Genomic DNA, 24,043 nt, shown 5'->3' on the forward strand with positions numbered 1-24,043 from the left:
AATAAATAAACACCTGCTCTGCTAATCTAATACAAAATTGACTCTATTGAAAAACACTCCACAGTAACAGATCCTTATGCTAAGGCAAACTTAACTCACGTTACTGATCAGACAAATCATCACTTGGACAATCTATTATTTCACTGTTTTCTAGCCTGAAGAGTGATATCCATACAGGTCTTACTAATACATTCCACTCACATTGCTCCAGACAACTATGTTTATATTTTCGAATTCCTTAATGTTAAGAAAGGCTGTATCATGACACAGATAGATAGTTATCTTCATACACTGATTGCATTGAACATAAAAACTTCTATTATACCACAATTAATATTAAGAACTTAGTATTCAAGATGATTTATACCACATATTGTCTCTGCTGCTGCACTAAATTATACTAACTTCACACATGAGCTGATAACTTCAGATGTTAATTATTCTCCACATATGCTGACATCTTTCATTTTCAGTTTACCTCACCTTTTTGTTTGACAGAAATTCTTTAATCATGGTACCAATTTATTTTCTTCCATTCCCTTATAACTCCGTTACTCACAACTAAAAACAAAGCTGCTGTAACTTACCAAACGAGAAAGCGATGGTATGTTGATAGACACAATAAAAACACACACAAATTTCAGGCTTTCGCAACCCAAGGTTGCTTCATCAGGAAAGAGGGAAGGAGAGGGAAAGACAAAAGGATGTGGGTTTTAAGGGAGAGGGTAAGGAGTCATTCCATTCCCAGGAGCAGAAACCTACTTTAGGGGGAAAAAAAGGACAGGTATACACTCGCGTGCACACACACACACACACACACACACACACACACACACACACATATCCATCCTCACATATACAGACACACGCAGACATACGCAAATGCAAAGAGGTTGGGCAGAGATGTCAGTTGAGGTGGAAGTACAGAGGCAAAGATTTTGTTGAATGACAGGTGTGATTCAAAGATGTTGTTGAATGACAGGTGTCATTCAACAACATCTTTGCCTTTGTACTTCCGCCTCGACTGACATCTCTGCCCAACCTCTTTGCATTTACGTATGTCTGCCTGTGTCTGTACATGTGCGGATGGATATATGTGTACGTGTGTGTGTGTGTGTGTGTGTGTGTGTGTGTGTGTGTGTGTGTGTGTGCGCGCATGTGTGTATACCTGTCCTTTTTCCCCCCTAAGGTAAGTCTTTCCGCTCCCAGGAATGGAATGACTCCTTACCCTCTTCCTTAAAACCCACACCCTTTTGTCTTTCCCTCTCCTTTCCTCTTTCCTGATGAAGCAACCTTGGGTTGCGAAAGAGAGAAGTCTATATCTCCTCTCAGATATGGCTTAGTGTGAGAGATAAAAGAAGAAAACTATACTGGTGTCCAAAATTAAAACAACAAACCCCTATTTCCCTGTTCTGTGTCTAATTCTTGATATAATCATACAAAGCATCAACCAGATGTCCATATGATTGTGTTCTGCTCAGAAGATGGCATTCCAGTCAACAGACAACTATGCCAGTGATAATGCCAGGACATCTATGAAACAAGCTGTGTTTGCCAGGTAGCCCCACATCCACAATTGCTGTGTACACAGTCACAGACAGTGCAGTATGGCACAGAGAAGATGCCTAGCAGACTCTGAGTGGCAGAGGACCAGAGAAAAAAAGGAAGCAGGACAGTTGCAAACTGATGTGGCCTGATGGCTTAGCCTGACTCAGTCTGTAGTTTCTCAGATGTGGCAACAGTGTATAGAGACCGAAACTGTATCCCAAAGACCAGGGTAGGGCCGACCAAGTGTGACTTCAGAAGAGAGGACTGTTATTTGGCTGTAAGGGCATGATAGTATCACTTGAGTACCGCATAGCAACGGGCATGAGAGCTTGCAGCAACTGCTGGACTTGTATTGAGGCAAATGGTGTGAAGAAGGCTTCGGCCGAGTGGCCTTTATGTTAGAAACACGCTGTATGTCTACCTCTGATGCACCTTCAAGAAGGGAAAGTGTAGAGTAGCGTCATTAACATGCCACATGGGCAGCCGAACAGTGAGCCAATGTTGTGTTCACTGATGAGTCCTGATTTAGTGTGGAGAGTGATTATTGATGGATTTGCACCTGGAGGGAAGTGGAATATGGTTTTGCGACCCAAATATTGTGGAAAGAGACCAATATCGAGGAGCATCCCTAATGATGTGGGCTGGTATTATGTTTACCACACAAACTCTGTTTCATGAAATTTTACAGGTGAATCTGAAAGGTTTAACTGCTGTCAGGAATCATGACAAAATCTTGGAACCTCATTTGCAGTTGCAGTTGGCAGGACACTTAGAAGATGCAACAAGTCCACTAAAGAGACAGCTTACACTACACTCGTTCGTCCTCTGTTAGAATATTGCTGCACGGTGTGGGATCCTTACCAGGTGGGATTGACGGAGGACATCGAAAGGGTGCAAAAAAGGGCAGCTCATTTTGTATTATCACGTAATAGGGGAGGGAGTGTGGCAAATATGATATGCGAGTTGGGATGGAAGTCATTAAAGCAATGACGTTTTTCGTCGCGGCGGAATATATTTACGAAATTTCAGTCACCAACTTTCTCTTCCCAATGCGAAAATATTTTGTTGAGCCCAACCTACATAGGTAGGAATGATGATCAAAATAAAATAAGAGAAATCAGAGCTCGAACAGAAAGGTTTAGGTGTTCGTTTTTCCCAAGCACTGTTCGGGAGTGGAATGGCAGAGAGATAATATGATTGTGGTTCGTTGAACCCTCTGCCAAGCACTTAAATGTGAACTGCAGAGTGATCATGTAGATGTAGATGTAGATGTCATGAAGTGCTGTGGCCCCAGACTTTGTGTTCTCTCCTGATTTGAATACCATAGAGCATGTCAGGGATGCACTTGGGAGATGACTTGCATCATGTCAGCATCCACCAACCACTCTCCAAGACTGCATGCAGCTCTGCAGTAAGAATGGGTGCTATGGCCTTGGTGCGTTTCTGTTTCTGATATACGTAAATGACCTACCTTTTTCATGCAATACATGCAAGTTCACCATGTTAGCTGACGACACCAGCATTTTGATTAGTAACAAACAGCTCACTGATATAGAGGTTAATGCCAAAAAATTACTTACAGTACTATTAACCTGGCTCCAAGTGAACTCGCTCACAGTAAACCTGAGCAAAACTAATTATATCCATTTCAGCCTTGACCACAAACTCCCCCAGGAGATTACTGTTTTAGATAACAATAATCAGATAGAAAGGGTACACTGCACCAAATTCTTAGGCCTCCACATAGACAGTAGGCTCAACTGGGACCACCATGTCCTCGAGACTGTAAAAAGACTGTCCTCAGCAATTTTTGCCATTAGGACAATCTCACAATTTGGAGACATAAATGTCACGAAGTCCACATACTTTGCGTACTTCCACTCCATTATGTGTTATCGCATCATCTTCTGGGGCAATTCACCCTCATCTAAAAAAATCTTCCTCATGCAGAAAAAAGTAGTCCGTATGATGTGCAGAGTACCCCCGAGAACCTTCTGCCGTATGCTCTTTAAAAAACTTGGAATGCTTTCCACAACCTGCCAGTACATTTTTCCCTAATGAGTTTCTTGGTTGACAATCATGCCCACTATCAAACCAATGAAAGCTTCCATTATCACAATACAAGAAAGAAGGCTGACCTCCACTTAGAACTAAAAAGTTTAACTCGCATACAGAAAGGAGTGCATTACTCCAGTGTCAAAATATTTAACTTATTACCAAGCTATATAAAAAGTCTACGTAGTAACATTGCATCATTCAAAAACAATCTAAAGACATATTTAATCGAGGAAACATTTTACTCACTTGATGAATACTTCAACAGAGAAAAGTAGTCTTTGTATGTATTTACATTTACTGTTGTTTGTTTATGTTCCTTTTGTTCCTATTTGTAACCATATACTTACTGTGACAAATAGGCTTTTGTAATGTGATAAACTTTGCATAATGTATTATTCCTACGACTTTATTTTAGTTCATTATTATTTTTGCAAGTCTTATGTAATTTATGTCTAGTTCTCCTCTTGTAAACTAATTGATACCATAGTCTGTGAACATACATTACTCAAGTCGTTCTACATCCTAGCGTCACACGCATAACAGGATCTATGGAATTTGTAGATAAATAAATAAAATAAATAGATAAATGAGACTTATGACATCATTCACACCATGCCCTGTCATTGTCAGGGCTGTATTGCTGCCAAAGGTTGTCACACCCCATACTGAGCACATTAACCAGTCGTCAGAATGTGTATGCAGATCTGTTAAGTTGGTAAAAATGAAGAACATTTTTGTCTACCATTATGCATGTTGCAGATGTTTACACTATGTATTCTTCACATTGTTTCTACTTAATACCACCTATTTATACTGTTTTGTGGCAAAATAATTGCAGCCTTGCAAAATTTCTGTTTGTTGCTTTAATCTTGCACACCAGTATACATTTACTCTTTGGATGTCTTGTTGGGAAGGTATTTGGAGTGACAGACCATATTATTATCTTAGGACCTCAGAAATGGGAGACCTTGTCCACATTCATCTCCCCAATGAGGATTAACTGGGCTGTGGAAACTAACTGACTTAAACGCATGCATATGTTCATGCAACTAAAGTGAGTCGATTGCCCCATTAACGTAACGTTAAAAACCAAATTTTCCATTGGTGGTGTTTGACCAACCAAGCATGTAAATGCATTCACACAACTGAGCATGAATAGGTCACCCCCTCAATCTGGCCTAAACATTCAAAAAATTCCTCTAGCAGGGTTTAACCAGAAAGATGCATACATGCGTCCATGCCACCCAGTGTGAATTGGTCACTCTCTCCCTTCAAGATGGCCTAAAAATACTGATGATTTGATTCAGATACTGAAATACATTGGCACTCAAGTGGCGATAGTGGGGAGCAACCAACAAGATGCACACACACACACACACACACACACACACACACACACATGCCTGTGCAACTCCGTGTGGAGCAGTTCTCATCTGTTCACTTCTAAAGTTACTCTTAATTTCTTCATATTTAGTCAACGTACAATGACTACAAACTACTTTTAGTTCAGCAGTAACTTGTTTTATGCCTGTTTCTACTGAGTCAATAGGTCACAAAATAGTTTGTAAGTTCAGTGTAATGCTCCTTTATGGAGACAGATTGTAGTTTTGCTGGAGAAGCAGTTGTAATGTCCATGATTGCTGATTTAATTTTCTACTGTTATTTTTTGTAATGAAACATCCTGTCAAATTATCTTGAGAAATTAGCATTATCTTTGCATTTGATATTGTAAAAAATCTTGAATGCTTGGGACTCTGAAACTTTCAGATAATTATTAAGGGACACCTTCTATATACTGTGAGCTGCACTATAGGTTTTTGGGTTTATAAGCAGTCATCAGTTGCATATCACACACCTCTGCAGCAGTGTCATGAGTGTCAGTTGATGCAGTAGGACCTGAAATCTGTCATATATAACATAATATAATGGTCATGTATGTTACTGCTGTCAAATCTAAGGCAGTTTACACTATATGACAGTTACGTCAAACGTCATCAAGAATAGTCCCTGCCTAAGATTTGATAACAGTAACACACATGACAATCTGTATACTATCTTATAGGACAGAGCTGAGAACCTATCATATTAACTGACATGCATCTATTTGTTATGGAGGTACATAGTATGCCACAGATGATGGGTTACAAACCTGAAAACTGGTTTTGGCAAATAAATGTTTCTAGTGCAGCCCGTGGTGTATAGTAGATTTTCTCTAATAAATCTGATATTGTCTTTGTCAGCTGGGTTTGTGTGACAAAGGGAATGCATCATTATTTTTATGTAGTGTTTCAGTTATTGTTGCATTTTAGTGTGTAACTGAATCTATATAATTTATAATTTTTTTTTCAGCCCAAGTGAAACAGTTTGCAGAGTTGGAAGTTGGTCTTCTCACACAGTGCCTTAAGTGGAAGACTGTTTCACGATCCAATTACAGCACTGTACAAAACATTTTACTGAAGGTGAATTCAAAACTAAATGGAGTGAATCACAAACTGGCACCGCTTACCAGGTTGGTAGTTTCAAATAAATTTGTGTATAGTATGTAATTGTATTGAAATTACAGAGCACTTATTTTTATTGTCTGTAATGAAACTAAATGCTTTCGCTGAAAAACAGCGTATAACAGATAGGTCAGACTCCAGTCATGATGGATATCTATTAGATCTAATGGCAAAAATAGACCTGACCTATTTGAGGACATTTTTACATCTCTCTTATCTAACCATTGCGAAAATTTTGACATAGTCAAGTTGTTTTTTGGTAGCATACTCCATAAGTACAAGGCATGTCCATAAATAAAGAGTACTGCTTGTTTGAAAATGGAAAAAGAAATACATTTATTAAAAATTTACAATCACGTTAACTGATCCTTCTATTCCTTTGTGGTAGAACAACACAATTATAAACAAAAATCACAATATTGCATATGTTCTACAGGATTAATTTATTTAGTTAACCATTTTTTGTCTTGCAAGACCATCATCAGAATTTAACTGACTGTCATTATCAAAGAGGTTATAATATTTGTGAACAACTTTAGAAAATATGTTACCCATCTGGACTGAGGCACAAACACTCAGTAAATTTCATCTTTGACAGTGCAGCTGTAATGCAATTGAAAAAGTAAAAAGTTAAGCAGTAAATAAATATAAATGGAACAAACCAGGAAAAACATTAACAGTAAACTCAAAAAACAGTGCCGATATAATAATTTAAATTAAATTAACAATCCCAATAAAATTAGTAGTTGAGAGACTAATAAAGAATAGTGTGAAGAGGTGTCATGTATGAAAGGAGGTACAGAAATAGGGTAAAGGATAGAACTGATAGCTGTAACAACAAAATGTATGGAATATATAGGCAGTCAGAATACAATAAATAGATACAGGAGAATATAAGAATAGAAAGGAATGGACATGTGGGCTAGGTGTTCTTTATTTCCAGGACTTCCAGCAGGTTGAGTCTCTGGTCTTTGTTTCCACGTGGAAAACATTGGACTGTGGCTGGTGCTATGGCTCTCACTCAGTATATGCTCGGCAACTATGGAGTCATAATTTGGCAACCTCCAGGCATAGAGGAAGGGTATAAGTTTCATAATTTTCAGTTTTCAGTCAGGACAGGATTGCAGCTGTTGGTTGAGGCAATAAATTTTATTATGTCTAGCTCTGTTTCAAATTGCCTTTGGACATGGGGACAGATTTGTGATGGTGCTCTTTTCAATGTGAAGCTGCTTGTTTGTGTGTTACCGTGTGTTGTGAGCAAGATTATTACTGTGTCTGCGGTTGTAGTTTTTTATATAAATGTTGAAATAGTATGTTTGTGTACTAATGTCAGTGGCTGGATATAGGAAGTTTGTGGATTTGTTGCCAATCTCCATTGCAAACTAAATATTTTTAGTTGACTTTTTAAGTTATGAAAAAGTGTGTTGAGTTGTCTTGTAGTGCCTGTCCACACACACAATACACCAACTTCATACCTGAGCCAGTGTTTAATATGTGCACTTGAAGATTCTTTGTTCAAAGTAGTCCATGAACATTTCAACCAAAAGTGGACTAAGAGGGAAAACTATAGCTAAACCATCTACGTGATTACTCAGAGTCCCTTGGAACTGGAAATAGTTTGGTGCTTAACATACCTAAATGGTCAGTCTCAAGTCTTCACTTCTACACAGCTGTCATTAAACCTGGACATCAGCTCTGCCAGAATATTACTGCATACACCTGACGGTATGTTGCAAAACAAATTACAGACTTCAGAGGATGCTAATTTAGCCATCAGAGAGATATATCTTTAATCTTAGATACATGGTGCACTTGATGCTCTGTAAGATATATGTTTAATCTTATTTATAAGTTCCACTGAGTTTGAAATACCATTGATTTGATTTGAATTTTATCTTATTTTTAATTAAAGTGTCCGATTTACTAGTCAACATGTAAGATGGGGCAGTGAATAATGGTACAACTGGACAGATGGGTACACCTTGCTTACATAGTTTTGGAATTTGAATGGTTCAAATGGCTCTGAACACTGTGGGACTTAACATCTGAGGTCATCAGTCCCCTAGACTTAGAACTACTTAAACTTAACTAACCTAAGGACATCAGACACATCCATGCCCGAAGCAGGATTCGAACCTGCAACCTTAGCAGCAGCAGCGCAGTTCCGAGCTGAAGTGCCTCGAACCGCTCAGCCACAACAGCTGGCTTTTGGAATCCCATAGAGTCTATAAGGTCCTGGGTTCATGTTAATAGCTTTGACTCAAAATCAGAAAACTTAATTTTGTAAGAATTAGGTACACATTTAATCTCATCTTCAAATAACTTATAGGGTATTTAGGAAGGATTTGGAAGCGTGGGACTCAGGAAACTATCGAAACTTTTCAAATAATCATGCTTGTTCAAAAGTACAATGGTGTTGCATTTATCTGATGTTGTGGTAATGAAATAATTTCTTTTTAAATATCTTGAGGATGTGAAAGTCCTCTAACATGGTACATCTAAATGTTGTTCCTTTCTTTAGTGCATGAGTAACTAAATGTTTGCAGTATTGCTTGTAGCTAAAGTGTATTCAGTATCTGACTTAGGTGGGAAGGACTAAGTCTGACAGGTTAATGATATGCTGTGAATACTTTTGTTTCAATTACTAATCATCCCTAATTTGCTGTTGTTTGGCAAGTATATATCATGTGTAAGAATACTCGTGCATTGATGAACTTCACTAATAAGAACACAAACTCACATGAGTGCAGCCTCAACATGTTTGTCTAATGGATCACTTTTAGATGAGTACACACATTGTCACATATGTGATACAACTTTTTCATTTCTTCCTTCATACATGTATATCTTGTGACCTTCACAACATTATTTGCAGTGGCAGATGTTCCTTTTGATCTGATGGTACACATTACTACTATTCATCAGCTAGCTCCATAACAGATTTAATTTCATTAAAAAATCTGGAACAGCATGTTTTCCTTTGGAAGAAGAAATTGAATTATGCTCTTCACACTGCAGCATCAGGATTTGTAATGGAGACACACATTTCAACATAGCACTGCAACAACAGTTTTCATGTAGTTGAGACAAATGAGTATTTGGTCTACTGTCAACACCTTCTTGTTAAATGTAAGCACTGCCAACTTTAGAATATAAAAAATTTCCAGGTATTGGGTTATACCCTTTCCTAAACTGAAATAAAATGTTACAGAATTTTGTTATCTATCTTTCACACTTGAATCACCATTTCAATACATTCCTTCACAAATTATGCCTGTAGGACGTAAGGTAGAACTTACAAATGGTACCTGCTACTTATAATTCAGCTTACCCCTAAAAAACACCAAACTTGCAACAAAAATATTGCAGTATATCCAGTGACGATATTTTTAAGAAAGGCAAAAGAATTTAATTTACTATGTATATATTTTGTTCGGGATGTGGAAGAGCCTCTTCCAGCGGCTATCAAGCGTGCGGGGTGCAGATTGTTGCCCATGTCAGCACCAGCGATGCCTGTCGTTGGGGTTCTGAGGTAATCCTTGGGTCCTTTTGATGGCTGGCTAAATTGGCAAAGGCAGTCCCAACTCTCAAGGAGTGGAAGCCAAGCTGATGATCTGCAGCATTGTACCCAGGGTGGATCGGGGTCCTCTGGTTTGGAGTCGAGTGGAGAATCTAAACCGGAAGCTACGTTGACTCTGTGACAAAAATGGTTGTAGATTCCTCAACCTACGCTATGGGGTGGAAGGTTGTAGGATGCCCCTTGATAGATCAGGGGTGCACTACACACAGGAAGCAGCTACATGGGTAGCACAGTACTTGTGGCGCGCACATGCGGGTTTTTAGATTAGGTTCCTCTCCACAGGAAACAAACCGTTGGCCTGAAAAATTATCAGTTCATGACACTGATGGGGATGTGTCAACTGTAAAAATTGTTAGTTTGCCTAAACAGTTCATTCCAAAGGATTTAAATATGCTCAATATCATGTTAGTAAATTGTCAAAGTGTCTGTAGCAAGATCTCTGAGTTACTCTCCGAAATAGGCAGTAGCAATGCCAATATTGTATTAGGTACCAAAAGCTGGATGAAATCAGACATAAGTAACAGTGAAATTTTGAACTCAGATTGGACCATGTTTAGGAAGGATAGGACTGATGCTATGGGAGGTGGTGTGTTAATTGCAGTTAAAAGCTGTTTAAATGCAGTTGAAATCGATACTGGGTCAGACTGTGAAGTAGTCTGGATAAAGCTGTCAATCAGACAAGGATTGTCCATTGTATTAGGATGTTTTTATAGACCACCTGCATCCACAACAAATGTGGCAGAACATTTCAGGGAAATCCTTCAGTACATAGGGAATAAATATCCAAATTATAAATTAGTTATAGATGGAGACTTTAATCTGGCATCCACTGACTGGGAAAATTACACATTTATCACAGGAGGCAGAAGCAAAGACTCATGTGAAGTTATCCTAGGAGCGCTCTCAACATACAACCTTGAGCAATTGGTTGGAAAACCAACTCAAGATGGGAACATATTAGGTATCGTAGTGACAAACAGACCTGAGCATTTTGAGGAAGTTAATCTAGAAGAGCCAGCCGCGGTGGTCTAGCGGTTCTAGGCACTCAGTCCGGGACCGCACGACTGCTACGGTCACAGGTTCGAATCCTGCCTCGGGCATGGATGTGTGTGATGTCCTTAGGTTAGTTAGGTTTAAGTAGTTCTAAGTTCTATGGGACTGATGACCACAGATGTTAAGTCCCATAGTGCTCAGAGCCATTTGAACCATTTGAATCTAGAAGAAGGTATTAGCGACCTTAATGTCGTTGTGGCTTCTGTCAGTGGAAATTGCAAAAACACCAAAGAAACAGTGTAGAGTTTTCTTGTTTGGGAACTCAAATAAAAGTGTCATTAATCAATATCTTCATAGTGAGCTCCAAGCATTCACCACGGACACAAGGATATTTGAGCATCTTTGGTTGGAATTAAAGGTATTGTCCACTACGTGCTAGAGAAATATGTGCCTAGCAAAAATGTAGGGGAGGGAAAGGATCCACCTCAGTACAACAAACCTATTAGGAAGTTGCTGAGAAAGCAGAGAATTTTGCACAGTCGTTTTAAACGTAGTCACTGCCCCAATGATGAACAGAAATTATGCGAAGTGAAAGCAGCTGTCAAAAGGTCAATGAGAGATTCTTTTAACGAATTTGAAAGCAATATTTTCTCTGCATATTCTAAAAATAACCCCAAAAAATTTTGGACGTACGTAAAATCTGTGAACGCTACAAATAATTCACTACCTTCTCTTGCTGACAGTACGGGTAATGCAATTGATGATGATAAACAGAAGGCCGAAATTCTCAACCTAGCTTTCAAAGACTCGTTTATGGTAGAAGACTGCAGCACCATACCCTCTTTCAATTATTGAACAAATGCAAGGATGGCTGACATAGTGTTTAGTGTATCTGGGATTGTAAAACAGTTAAGATCCTTAGACACCAGGAAGGCATCTGATCCAGACGGAGTCCCCGTAAGATTTTATGTTGACTATGCTACAAATATAGCACCATTCTTATCCATCATCTATCAGAGATCATGGGAACAGCAGAAAGTTCCACAGGACTGGAAGAAGGCCCAGGTCATAGCAATCAATAAAAAGGGTAGAAAATCGGATGCAGATAAATACCAGCCAATTTCACTGACATGGATTTGTTGTAGAATCATGGAACATATTTTGTGCTCAGACATAATGACCTTTCTAGACTGTGAGAAGCTCATCTGCAGAAACCAGCATGGTTTTAGGAAACAGCAGTCATACGAGACACAGCCGGCCCTCTTTGTGCAAGATACACAACAGGATCTAGATAACAGGTCCCAGGTTGATGCCATACTTCTCAACTTTCCAAAGGTGTTCGACTCAGTTCCACACTGTCGCTTGCTCCAAAAAGTGTGCTCTTACAGTCTATCTGATGACATATGTGGTAGGATAGAAAGTTTTCTAACAGACAGAGAGCAGTATGTCGTCCTGAATGGGGTGACTTCAGCAGAAACAAGCGTAACTTCAGGTTTGCCCCAGGGCAGCGTAATAGGTCTGCTACTTTTTACAATTTACATAAGTGATCTGGTTGATGGTACTGACAGCAGCATTAGACTATTTGCCAATGATGCTGTAGTCTACAGGAAAGTATTATCATACGAAAGTTGTGAACAAATCAATGAGGATTTGCAGAAAATAAATGTGTGTAATGACTGGCAGTTATATTTCAGTATTAGTAAGTGTAACCTACTGTGTATAACAAGGCAAAAATCCCCATTAATGTACGAGTACAAAATAAATGCCCAGTCTTTGGAGGTGGTAACATCCATCAAGTATCTGGGTGTGACTATTCGAAATGATCTGAAATGGAATGATCAGATTACACAAGTAATGGGCAAGGTGAACTCTAGATTGCAGTTTATTGGTAGAATCCTGAAGCAGTGCAGTCCTTCAACAAAGTAAATAGCTTACAATACATTAGTTCATCCAGTGTTAGAGTATTGTTCGTCTGTATGGGACCCTTACCAGTTGGGTCTGATTCAGGAGATTGAGGAGGTCCAAAGAAGAGCGGCAAGATTTGTGACTGGTGCATTTATCTACTGCAAGAGTGTTACAAATCTCATAGAAAGTTTGAAGTGGGACACACTCGCAGATAGACAACGCACTAAATGGAAGGGGCTGCTCACTAAACTCCGAAATCCGATCTTCGCCAAGGATGTAGAGCGTATATTATTACTACCAACTTTCAAATCGCGCAGTGATCACCATTCAAAGATAAGGGAAATTAGAGCTCGTACTGAGGCATTCAGACAGTCATTTTTCCCTTGCGCGATCTGTGAGTGGAACAGGGGTGGGGAAATGATTTCGGCATGAATTGTAGATGTAGAGTGCATCTGTAGTCACAATAGTAATTACAAATATATTTTGCCAATGAAAATTTCTAAAAGAATAAATATAAACAAAGAACTGTGATATACCTGTGAACCAATACCATTCAGGTGCAGGTACAACCTACACATGTATTTCACATTGAGACATGTGTGTATTTGCTTTAAACATCATGTTAGTTATAAATATAAATGTAAAAAACTTGTATGTGAGCACTATTAGACATTATTGTATAATAAAATTGTGTATTCTGTTTGAACTGTTGGGGATCAAGCATCTGGGAGTAGTAAGGTGGTGTGCGAAAATAAAATAATGTTAGAAGTAAAAATACTTATTTATTTGCCCAGTGGGTGAATCTTTAATTACAAAAGCAGGTGACATTAGTTTGCCTCAGAAACTAAGTGGGAAAACAAATAGTTAGATTCTGAGAAATTCAGAAGTTATCAAAATTAGATGATGCAGGAAATAACATATATATGCATCTGTGAAGCAGACAGGATACAGAGTAGACAGTAATGTGAGTAAATACCAAAAATTTAAAAAAAACACATTCACAGCTGAAAAGACAAGCAGAAAAAATTGTGTCTGACTAGTTTGAACAAGCTGGAAAAGCAGAAATTTTAGTTAATGTATGCATCTGCGAATCAGATTCTTGCACCAAATAAAATGATAGGAAAATTAGTATTTCAATTTTAAAACAAAGGAATTACTATGTCACTGTATGCATATAAAATAATGTATTTGTCTGTGAAGCAGACTTGAACACGAACTAACATCAGTTACATGAAAAACAGAATTTTAAAAAAGTTCATACTGATGAAAACTATAACTTAACACACACAGCTGTGAAAACATTAAAGGGAAACATCTGTTTCACTAAAATAGGTAATCATAGTAAACAGGAACTTCAAATTAATTTATACATCTGGGAAATAGACTTGTGCTTTTTGACTTTACACACACAGCTGTGAAGCAGTCTATTTCACGAATGTGTGTAATTGTAGAAGGCAGAAAATTTAACATTTACACATCAATAAAACAGACTGAAGTGTTTACCAAGTACTTTTATGAGTAATGAAATCTCAGGCAAGCAAAGGGTATGAAGCATGCAAATTAGATGAATACAGCAACACCTTTATTTCGGCTGATCTCCCAGGCAGATGCTTGACAAATTGTAAACCATACACGCAGACTACAAATTAAATTTACATAGCAATTGAATATAACAGAAACATGAGGGCATACAACTGAGTCCCTTGCCCACCTAGTATTAGGAGAAGATAAATATTAAGAGGCACTTAAATACAAGAGGCAATAGACACTATGATTTCAATTTAAAAAAAATTATGTGTCTCCTAAAACTGACACACTCTTACAGTTAAGTGACTATTTACTTGTTCCTGGATTAGGGCAAAGCAAATCATGGGCAGTGTATGAACCCATGTCCGCCAGCTGAGGTAGTAGGAGCAACTCCAGAATATGCCCCATCACTACACAGGCCAGGTAAAGTTGCAGCTCTCCAATGACAGATGGCTGGGCCTATGAAGTAAATATCAGTTGTGCTGACATAGTGAGCAACCACAATGGCTTTGAACTACAAGACATTGTCCTATTTGAGGTTCTGTCAAAACAGCCAAATTCCCACCGATCTTGACTGAGATGCACATGTGCTTAAATCCCTTACAGAGCCATTGCAGGTGCCATGACTTGGAATGAAGATCCTTTATCATTTAGCTATGATATAGCAGGTCAGCAACTGGAAGCCGTTAATTCCATAAATTATCTGGGAGTAGGCATTAGGAGTGATTGAAAATGGAATGATCGTATAATGTTGATCGTCGGTAAAGCAGATGCCAGACTGAGATTCATCGGAAGAATCCTAAGGAAATGTAATCCGAAAACAAAGGAAGTACATTACAGTACACTTGTTCGTCCACTGCTTGAATATTGCTCAACAGTGTGGGATCCATACCAGATAGGGTTGATAGAAGAGATAGAGAAGATCCAACGGAGAGCAGTGCTCTTCGTTACAGGATCATTTAGTAATCACGAAAGTGTTACAGAGATGATAGATAAACTCCAGTGGAAGACTTTGCAGGAGAGACACTCAGTAGCTCGGTACGGGCTTTTGTTGAAGTTTCAAGAAAATACCTTCACCGAGGAGTCAAGCAGTATATTGCTCCCTCCTACGTATATCTCAAGAAGAGACCATGAGGATAAAATCAGAGAGATTAAAGCCCACACAGAGGCATACCGACAATCTTTCTTTCCACGAACAATAGCAGACTGGAATAGAAGGGAGAAATGATGGAGGTACTCAAAGTTCCCTCTGCCACACACCGTCAGGTGGCTTGTGGAGTATGGATGTAGATGTAGATGTAGAATGTGAAGAAAACCTTAGCTAAACAATGCTAGGCATGATGAGTACCAGATATCGGTATTCAAGAGGCTTGGTCCTGGTCCAGGAAACTCCTGGGGAGGTAATCCTAATGATGTTATACAGTCCCCCAAAGTGAGGGAGCATCTTAGCAGTAAATGTCTATCCAACTGTACTCTGTGCACAAAATTTTTAAAAATGAACCACATCACTCTCCTTTAGTGAGGCAGGGTGCCTGCCCCTGTTATACCATGCAACCTCCCACCTTTTCAGTATTGTTTTTAGCAGCTTCCCAATTGTTTTTGATGGTTCAAAAATGGTTCAAATGGCTCTGAGCGCTATGGGACTCAACATCTTAGGTCATAAGTCCCCTAGAACTTAGAACTACTTAAACCTAACTAACCTAAGGACATCACACACACACCCATGCCCGAGGCAGGATTCAAACCTGCGACCGTAGCTGTCCCGCGGTTCCGGACTGCAGCGCCAGAACCGCACGGCCACCGCGGCCGGCGTTTTGGATGGTCTTTGGATTAATAACCTAAGGAAGAATGTTTACTGATTACAGACTTTATATCGGGAAATTCACTAGAAATGAAAACATCAGCTTGGGAGATGTAGTTTTATGAGTTTTGCACACAGCTGTGTTAAACAAGAAGTTAAGACAGTTGATGGACGGATCTCACTTGGCCCAAGACTGAGAATGAAAAATAATCAGGGCCAACCTTATGTTACGATAAAATCTACCTGTGAGAGATGGCTGCAGGTAATAGGCTGTGACTGTGATGTGAGAAATAGCACTATTAAAATGAAACCTCCTGAATTCGTGGGACAAATAGGCCAGCACATTATCATTTACTAAAGCCTCAGATACCCTAAACACTGAAAGGATTTTGGGCAGATGCTGAATGGTATCGCCAGTTGTCATGGATGTACTCAGAAGGAATTGTAACAAAAGGAGCAAATGCATAAACCACCAGAAGTAGGTGAGCAAATGCATCAAATACCACAAGTATGTACTTGTTACCACATTTAGAGTAAAGTAGGGCCTCCAAATAGTCAGTAAACAGCTTATCTATGGCGTTCTCTGCCCAACTGGAATGTAGATCTCCCATTCAGGTATTGGAATTGACTTAGCCATTTTACATCTTGGCACTGACCAAGCAATTTCCTTACATTGACATTCATAGTTGCTCAAGTTAAATGTTGTTTAATATTCATAATGGTTTCGTAAACGCTGAACTGTCCCCCACATAGTGACTGTAGGAAGTATTTAAAGACTGCTGGAATCAGTTCCTTTGGGAGATGGTGATATGAGAGATCTGTATTGATAGGATAACCCAGCACTTGTTCACCATCTCTAAGCTGTTGTTCTGACATCCTTTAGTTGAACACCGTCATCCTATTTTTCTCCTGAGTTTCCAAAGAGTGCAGGAATCTCCCCCCCACCCCCCTCCCCCCCCCACACACACACACACACAACAGCAGAATCACATATGGACTCCTGGTGAGCTTGCTGAGTCTCTACTATTTGCGATTCTCATTGAAACATATGACAGGGAGAATTAGATACTTGGTTGTCTCAACCTCTAATATGCTTTATGTGAAAGTAGAAGTCAAAACTTCTAACAGCCCAATGGGCAATCCTTCATGTTTTACATGGCGTAGGCAATACCTATGTCAAAGCCTGGTTATCCATTTCCAGACAGAATAATTTGTATTCAGGACAGAGTTTAAATTTGTTGAGTCTGAACAAGACGGACAAGGCCTCCAGTTCCTCACTCTCTTGGAGTAACACAGCCGCTATCCCTCAATTAGAAACATAGGTTTGCAAAATAAATTCACAGTTGAGGTCAGGTACAGTTAAGACAGGCACTGCAGTCAAGGCCATTTTCAAGCCATTGAATGTGGACTAATGGGTGTCGAATCCATTGAAGTTTTCCCCCATTTCAGCACATCTGATTTAGTGGTGCAGCCAGCTGGACAAAATTAGTGACAAATTTTTGGAAAACAATTATTATTATTACCTTTATTACCAATTCTATGTCATTCACCAGCCACAGTTGGACAGACAGTGTCAAGATACAACATTATCAAAATACATGAATACAACTCTACTATGATAGTAATTTAATACTGCAAGACACATTTAAGTTACAAATTAGATTACAATAATATCACAACAATAAAATAGACACAAGTATAGAATGAAATTAAATATAACAGTTGCTGTTGGAGTCATGGAACTGAGCTGCAGCTCAAGTAAACACTACGCTATTACTAGAGAAGAATTCTTCAATATCGTAGAAGGGTTACTCTTTTAGCTTACACAAAATAGAAGTTTCAAACTGCTCACATGGTAAAGACTGAATGTCATCAGCTAGAGCATTAAACAATTTTAGGGCCACCATTGGGAAGGTGTTTTGTGCCTTTACTAATCGACACCTCGGCATGTCGATATTGTCTTTGTTGCAAGTGCTTTATTTGTGAACTTCATTTCTCTTTCTATAGATATCATGGTTTCTCTTTATGTGGAAGTGGCAGTTCAATATATATTGGCTGTATAAACAGTCAGAACTCCTAACGCGATGAAAATTCGTTCATAGTGGTCTGTTTTTTGCTTGAAGTAATGATCTGCAGCCTGCAGAATGGCCCCAAAACAACAGCCCCTAACTGATGTGGCTGTGGAACATTGCATAGTACACAGTTAGCAGGTACTCTTCTGGTACTATACTTTTCAGTTTCCTCAAGAGGTACAAGACCCGTTAAAGTTTGGAACATACATGTTTGGTGTGCTGTTGCCAGGTTAATTTGGTATCAATGAGAACGCCCAGAAGTTTAACATCTGCTGCATTACCCAGTGCTCCAGTATTGCTGAGGCTGCATATCATCCTCTGAGTTTTTTCTTCATTAATTTTCATTTTGTTCATGATAAACCAGGCCTTAGCTTCATTCAACAAGACTTCTGCTTGTTGGATTGCCTGTTCAACATTCGCTCCTTTTGAGAACAAGGTTGTATCATCCGCAAACTGCAAGGTGTGCCCATTGGAGCCTATGTCATTTACGAAGATAAGGAATAGCAGGGGACCTATTACTGATCCCTGTGGCACACCGTGCTGTAGCTTTTTCTCACCTGAATCAGCTCCTTGCACAGCGACCATTTGTCGTCTGTTTCTCAGGTAGGATTCAAGAGTTTGCAGGACAGATCCCCCTATACCATATGTTTCCAGCTTTTTGAGCAGGGCCTTATGTGGGATGCAGTGAAATGCCTTACTAAGGTCACAGAGTACTAGTGCTATAGACTCTTTGTCTTCAAACCGCTGACTTATGTTTGTTACTAAGTCAAGTACAGCTGCTGTTGTTACCTGCCCTTCCGAAAGCCATGTTGTGCATCATAGTTGTTCTTTCATTATTGACTCCATCACCTTCACTATTACTGGTAATACAGATATGGGCCTGTAGCTTGACACTTCATGTGGACTGCCTTTTTTGTAAACAGGCACTGTGTGTGCTACTTTCAGGAAGTCTGGAAATTCCCCTGCATGGAGGCTTTTATTTATTACTACTGTTAATGTCTGTGCAATTTCACTGATTATAGTTTTTAACATAGTACAGGACATGCCACAAATATCAGGGCTCCCTGAATAGTTGTAGCTTTTTACAATTTTCATTATTTCTTTTGGATACACTCTCTTCCAAATTACCATGCTGCATTTATTCTCAAATTTCACAACAGCTGCAGGATCTATTCCAAAGTCAGGAATTTCATCTACTGTGTTTTCCACCATTTGTATAAAATAGTCGTTAAACTCATATGGACTGCAAGAATTGGAGCAAGAGGTGGGCTTTTATCTGTGCTCATTAACCAGATCCTATGCTGCTTTACAAGGATTGTGAGCTTCTTCAATAAATCTGGCATTGCTTTCCTTCTTTGTTTCTTCTACTTTCTTTCTGTAGATCCTTTTGGTCTGTAAATAACTGGAGTACAGTCTATCCTTAATATCTATATATTTAGCAGCTTTGACCTTGTCATTTAGTATTTGGACAATACATTTTAATTTAGCTAGTCTAGGAGTATACCACCTTTTACTTTGTTAGTTTTTTGTCTACATTTTGATTTAGCATTTGAGTATCTCTTGGGTTTAAATGGAAAATGTTCATCAAATTTCACTTTAAGGGTCTGGAACATGTGATTGTATGCAGAATTTGGTGGCAATTCATCAATTACTTGGATCCAGTCTATAGTAGACACTGTAGTTTTGAAATCATCTAAGCTTTTCTTTGTAATAACTCTTATTTCTGAATACGTAATTTGAATGCCAGCTGGGAATTTGTTGTGTACTTACTAAGTTTGACCATTTCTTCATGATTACTGCATGGTGATCTGCTACTATAGGGTCCACCACACTTACTTTGTAGTCCCAACTATTTAGGTTTGTCACAATTTTGTCAAGACAAATAGCTCCTCTTGTTGGTAGGGAGTTTCCTACGAATAGACCAAAGTTGCTTACTAAGTTCATGAAAGCTCTTTCTTTATCATTACCTTCTCCAATATGAATGTTGAAGTCACCACATAAAGCAATTTTTGTCCCTAAGTGCACTAGGTGACACAGACAGCTTTCCAACTGGTTGAGGAAATTTTCAAAATTTCCATCCGGGGAACTGTACACAGAAACAACATTTAAGTTGGCATCTGACAGTCCCAAAGCAGCTAATTCTAGGTCTAGATCAACACAAAATTTACTTAAGTCAGTTTTATTGGCACTGAGTTTACTATTTACATACACAGCCACACCACCATGGATAGTAGTTTCTCAACACCATGCATTCACCATTTCTAAATATTCAATGTTTCTGTAGTATTCTGTTTCTGGTTGGGCTAGCCAGTGTTCACATATACATAATACATCAGGTCCCACTTCGTCAACAAACAGTGATAATGTATCAAGTTTCGTTCTGAGGCACTGCACATTTACACTCGCTATAACTAAGAGAGCATTTTCTTCAATGATATCATTTCCTTTTTCACTGGAATGTTCTTGGTCTTGGGAGTTTATCGCACTGGTGCACTGGGCATCCTCTGGAATAAAAAACGTTTCATCACAGTGTTCTTCAGCCATTATTTTATCCTTAAGGTCAAAATCAACACCAATTTTGAAGCTATAATTTATTCCCTTTGTTTCCAGTTTTTCAACTGTAAAATTGTTGTGATTTGGGAAAGTGCTCTGTAAGAAGTTAGTTACAGTTTCAGCTGTGGTGCCATCCCTATGAATCTGGCTACATCCTTATTTTCCTTAGGTGGGGGAGACAATAGATAGCTTTATCATGATCCTGAGCGGTTGTGATTCCATTCACTGACACAGTGTGCCAAAAAAGGAAATCTCCCTATGGTCTAAATTCTCTTTGGAAGTTTGATAGTCAGCCCGGCTTCATGTAAACCATGCAAGACCTGGAATAGATGACCAATATTCAATGAAGGCCTTACTGTATGTTACAACATTCATCTAAAAAACTGTAAACTCATTTTAGTCTGAATTCTTCCAACACTGAATCCAACAAACGTGACAATCACCACTTCAGTGGCTAACCCAAAAGAATACAATTTTATTCAAAGAAATTCCAGTCTCTACAAAATGCAGTGAGGGGCTTTGACTCTACAGCCAACAGCACCTGCTGATAGGCCTGATTAAGATCTAGTATGATGAAATATCAAGCTCCAGAAAACCTGGTAAAACAGTTATGGAGGTCAGGCAATGGCACTGAGTCTAATGCTACCTTTGGGTTAAGGACATGGTAATCTGGTATTGGGCATTAAACTTCACCAGTGGGCTTAGGAACTAGAAAAAAAGGGTAGGTGTATGGGGACACTCGTGGCTTAATCACACCATCCACCAACAGCTGAGCTATAATTTTCCTCAAGGCCTTCATTCTAGGAGGAGACAACCTTATAAGGGGTGAAGGACAGCGATTTTATCCATGAGATGAATTTTGTACTCAGTCTTATTGGTGGTTCCTAATTTATCAGTCAGTATATCAGAAAATTCCCCAAGTATCTCCACCACTTGCCAAGCCCCAACCTCACCCAGATTGTCAACATTAAAAGAGACACACTTCTGTTTGACACAACACACTCCCTGACATAATTATGGTTACACAGTAAATACCATTTGTTAGGCTGAAACTTGACAAAGAACTCTCTACTTGCATAGTCTAGAATGCATCTTGTCTCCTTTAAAAAATCATAACCGGGCAATACAGTGATTGAGAGATCTTTAACAACCGTTAAGTTTGTCAGCCCTAATAGACTGCAAATCCTCAAATTAACACAGATTTAACCCAACCCTGACAGCACTTGCCTATAACACTATGACATTGCTTGAGTAAGGGGAAGCCTACATATCTGAAGATGCTTGCTGTACCACTGATAATCAAGCAAAGAGATGTTGCTACCAGCGTCAGGTAGATCTCATACTGGCTCATGATTTAAAGTGGTACAAGCAAATGGAAAACTTGTGCCGGAAATGGTCCCTACCTTATATGACAGCCTTTAGTCAGCCTCCATGACTTCCATTTGTGAGCCACTGCCTGATGGTGTCAGCTCTGTTTAGTGCTGTCTCTGGATACAGGACAGTCCCACACTAAATGACCTGACTGATGGCACAGAAAACACGTTCCCAGTTTCCTCCTATTTAGGCTTACTGAAAGTGCATGAGTCTTTTACTGCAGAGGGTTCTGATCTAATTTCCTAGAAGCCACGACTTTCGTCACTAAACTGAACATTTTCTACATTCTCTACTAATTTATCTAATTCATCAAGGGTTTGGGATTTACCAGTGAAGAGAATATGCAACCAATTTTCTGGATGCATGCCTTATAGAAATTTGTTTTCAGCCTCCAGTTCGGTAACCAAAGACAAAGAGCCAACGTGGCTATCCTGACATCCTCACCATAGTGGCCAAGTGGATCACTATGATTCGGAACATGATAGAAATGTGAAAAAAGTACATCCACAAATACACAAAAGAAAATGTGGATCTTTTGGAGTTGTATATGATAGTGTCACAAATAACTTCAATAAACAAACCATTCAAACATTTCTGTACTTTCATAAATGATATTTGTTTTCTAATATTTAGGTTGTCGCACTTATTTCTGCAGGTGTGTACTATCACAAAGTTACCCCTATAACCTACATAAACAACTTTTTTCACCCTCTAACGACTGAAGAAAATTGTTTTAAAGTTAACTCTGATTCAGAATGATCTGCACATACAACTCATTCATATGAGCCTACCTTCAGTTAGTCAACTCTTCAAAGTTATTAACAGTAGCTGCAAGTTTCCAAGAAATGTATGATCATGTTTTTTCACTTGCCAACAAAATGGCTTTGTGACTAGCCCAGGTGGAGGGCACATACTTGTACCTTCCATTAATAATGGCAGCACAATGTGAGAACACACTACAGCAGATCTATATGTTGACTGTTGACACAAATTATAGTGTTTAAGAATAAAAATCTGGCACACACTGTTTTTACAAATTAATACCCTAGTCAGAAAGTTGCCCAGTTTTACAGAATGTAAGAAAATTACTGCCTCCACAAATACACAAGACACAATGTGGATCTTACAGAGTTAGTACATCCCTGTAGAATACTCCACAGCAAATATCCTCAATAAGCAAACCATGTAAATTGTCCACCCTCCAAAATCACTAGAGGACTTTGTGTTGACAGCCACATTGACCCTGTAAATGTTTGCTTCAAAAGTGTTTTTCATTTTACTAGTGTTATACACATATTTATACACTATAGCTGAACTTTCCAGTGTATACCCACAGATGGTATAATTGTTACAGTATTTGGTTCTTGTCATCGGCTTAAATCTTTAACTTTATTCACAACATTTACCTTCATTCATCATTATCATTCCTCCACAAAATTTATAATAAATAATATTTCCATAAGCTTACAGCTCTCTTTTGTTTGTGCTTCATTATGTTTCCCACTACTTTAACATAGTCATCATCATTATCATAACATTATCAACACAATGACAGTGCTTCATCATCCTCATGAATTTCAACAATATCACAAACACACATCAGTATCTTCTCCATGCATCATCAGTACCTTATAACCTATTGCATATTCACTTCAAGAAAACAGTGCTGACTATGTTGTTGTTGTTGTGGTCTTCAGTCCTGAGACTGGTTTGATGCAGCTCTCCATGCTACTCTATCCTGTGCAACCTTCTTCATCTCCCAGTACCTACTGCAACCTACATCCTTCTGAATCTGCTTAGTGTATTGATGTCTTGGTCTCCCCCTACGATTTTTACCCTCCACGGTGCCCTCCAATGCTAAATTTGTGATCCCTTGATGCCTCAAAACATGTCCTACCAACCGATCCCTTCTTCTAGTCAAGTTGTGCCACAAACTTCTCTTCTCCCCAATCCTATTCAATACCTCCTCATTAGTTATGTGATCTACCCACCTAATCTTCAGCATTCTTCTGTAGCACCACATTTCGAAAGCTTCTATTCTCTTCTTGTCCAAACTGGTTATCGTCCATGTTTCACTTCCATACATGGATACATTCCATACAAATACTTTCAGAAACGACTTCCTGACACT

General features: G+C 38.9%; 1 protein-coding gene across 1 annotated transcript in view; it reads left to right on the forward strand.

Moving 5' to 3' along the window:
- LOC126418826 (protein argonaute-2-like) overlaps positions 1-24,043 on the forward strand; it is a 341,336-nt gene that overhangs the window by 241,844 nt on the left and 75,449 nt on the right. The window contains exon 16 of the mRNA XM_050085806.1: positions 5,956-6,115. Within this exon, the coding sequence (XP_049941763.1) occupies positions 5,956-6,115 (160 nt within the window). The remainder of the gene's footprint in view (positions 1-5,955; positions 6,116-24,043) is intronic.

This window comes from Schistocerca serialis, chromosome 9, assembly GCF_023864345.2.
Source record: "Schistocerca serialis cubense isolate TAMUIC-IGC-003099 chromosome 9, iqSchSeri2.2, whole genome shotgun sequence".
Classification (NCBI taxonomy): domain Eukaryota; kingdom Metazoa; phylum Arthropoda; class Insecta; order Orthoptera; family Acrididae; genus Schistocerca; species Schistocerca serialis.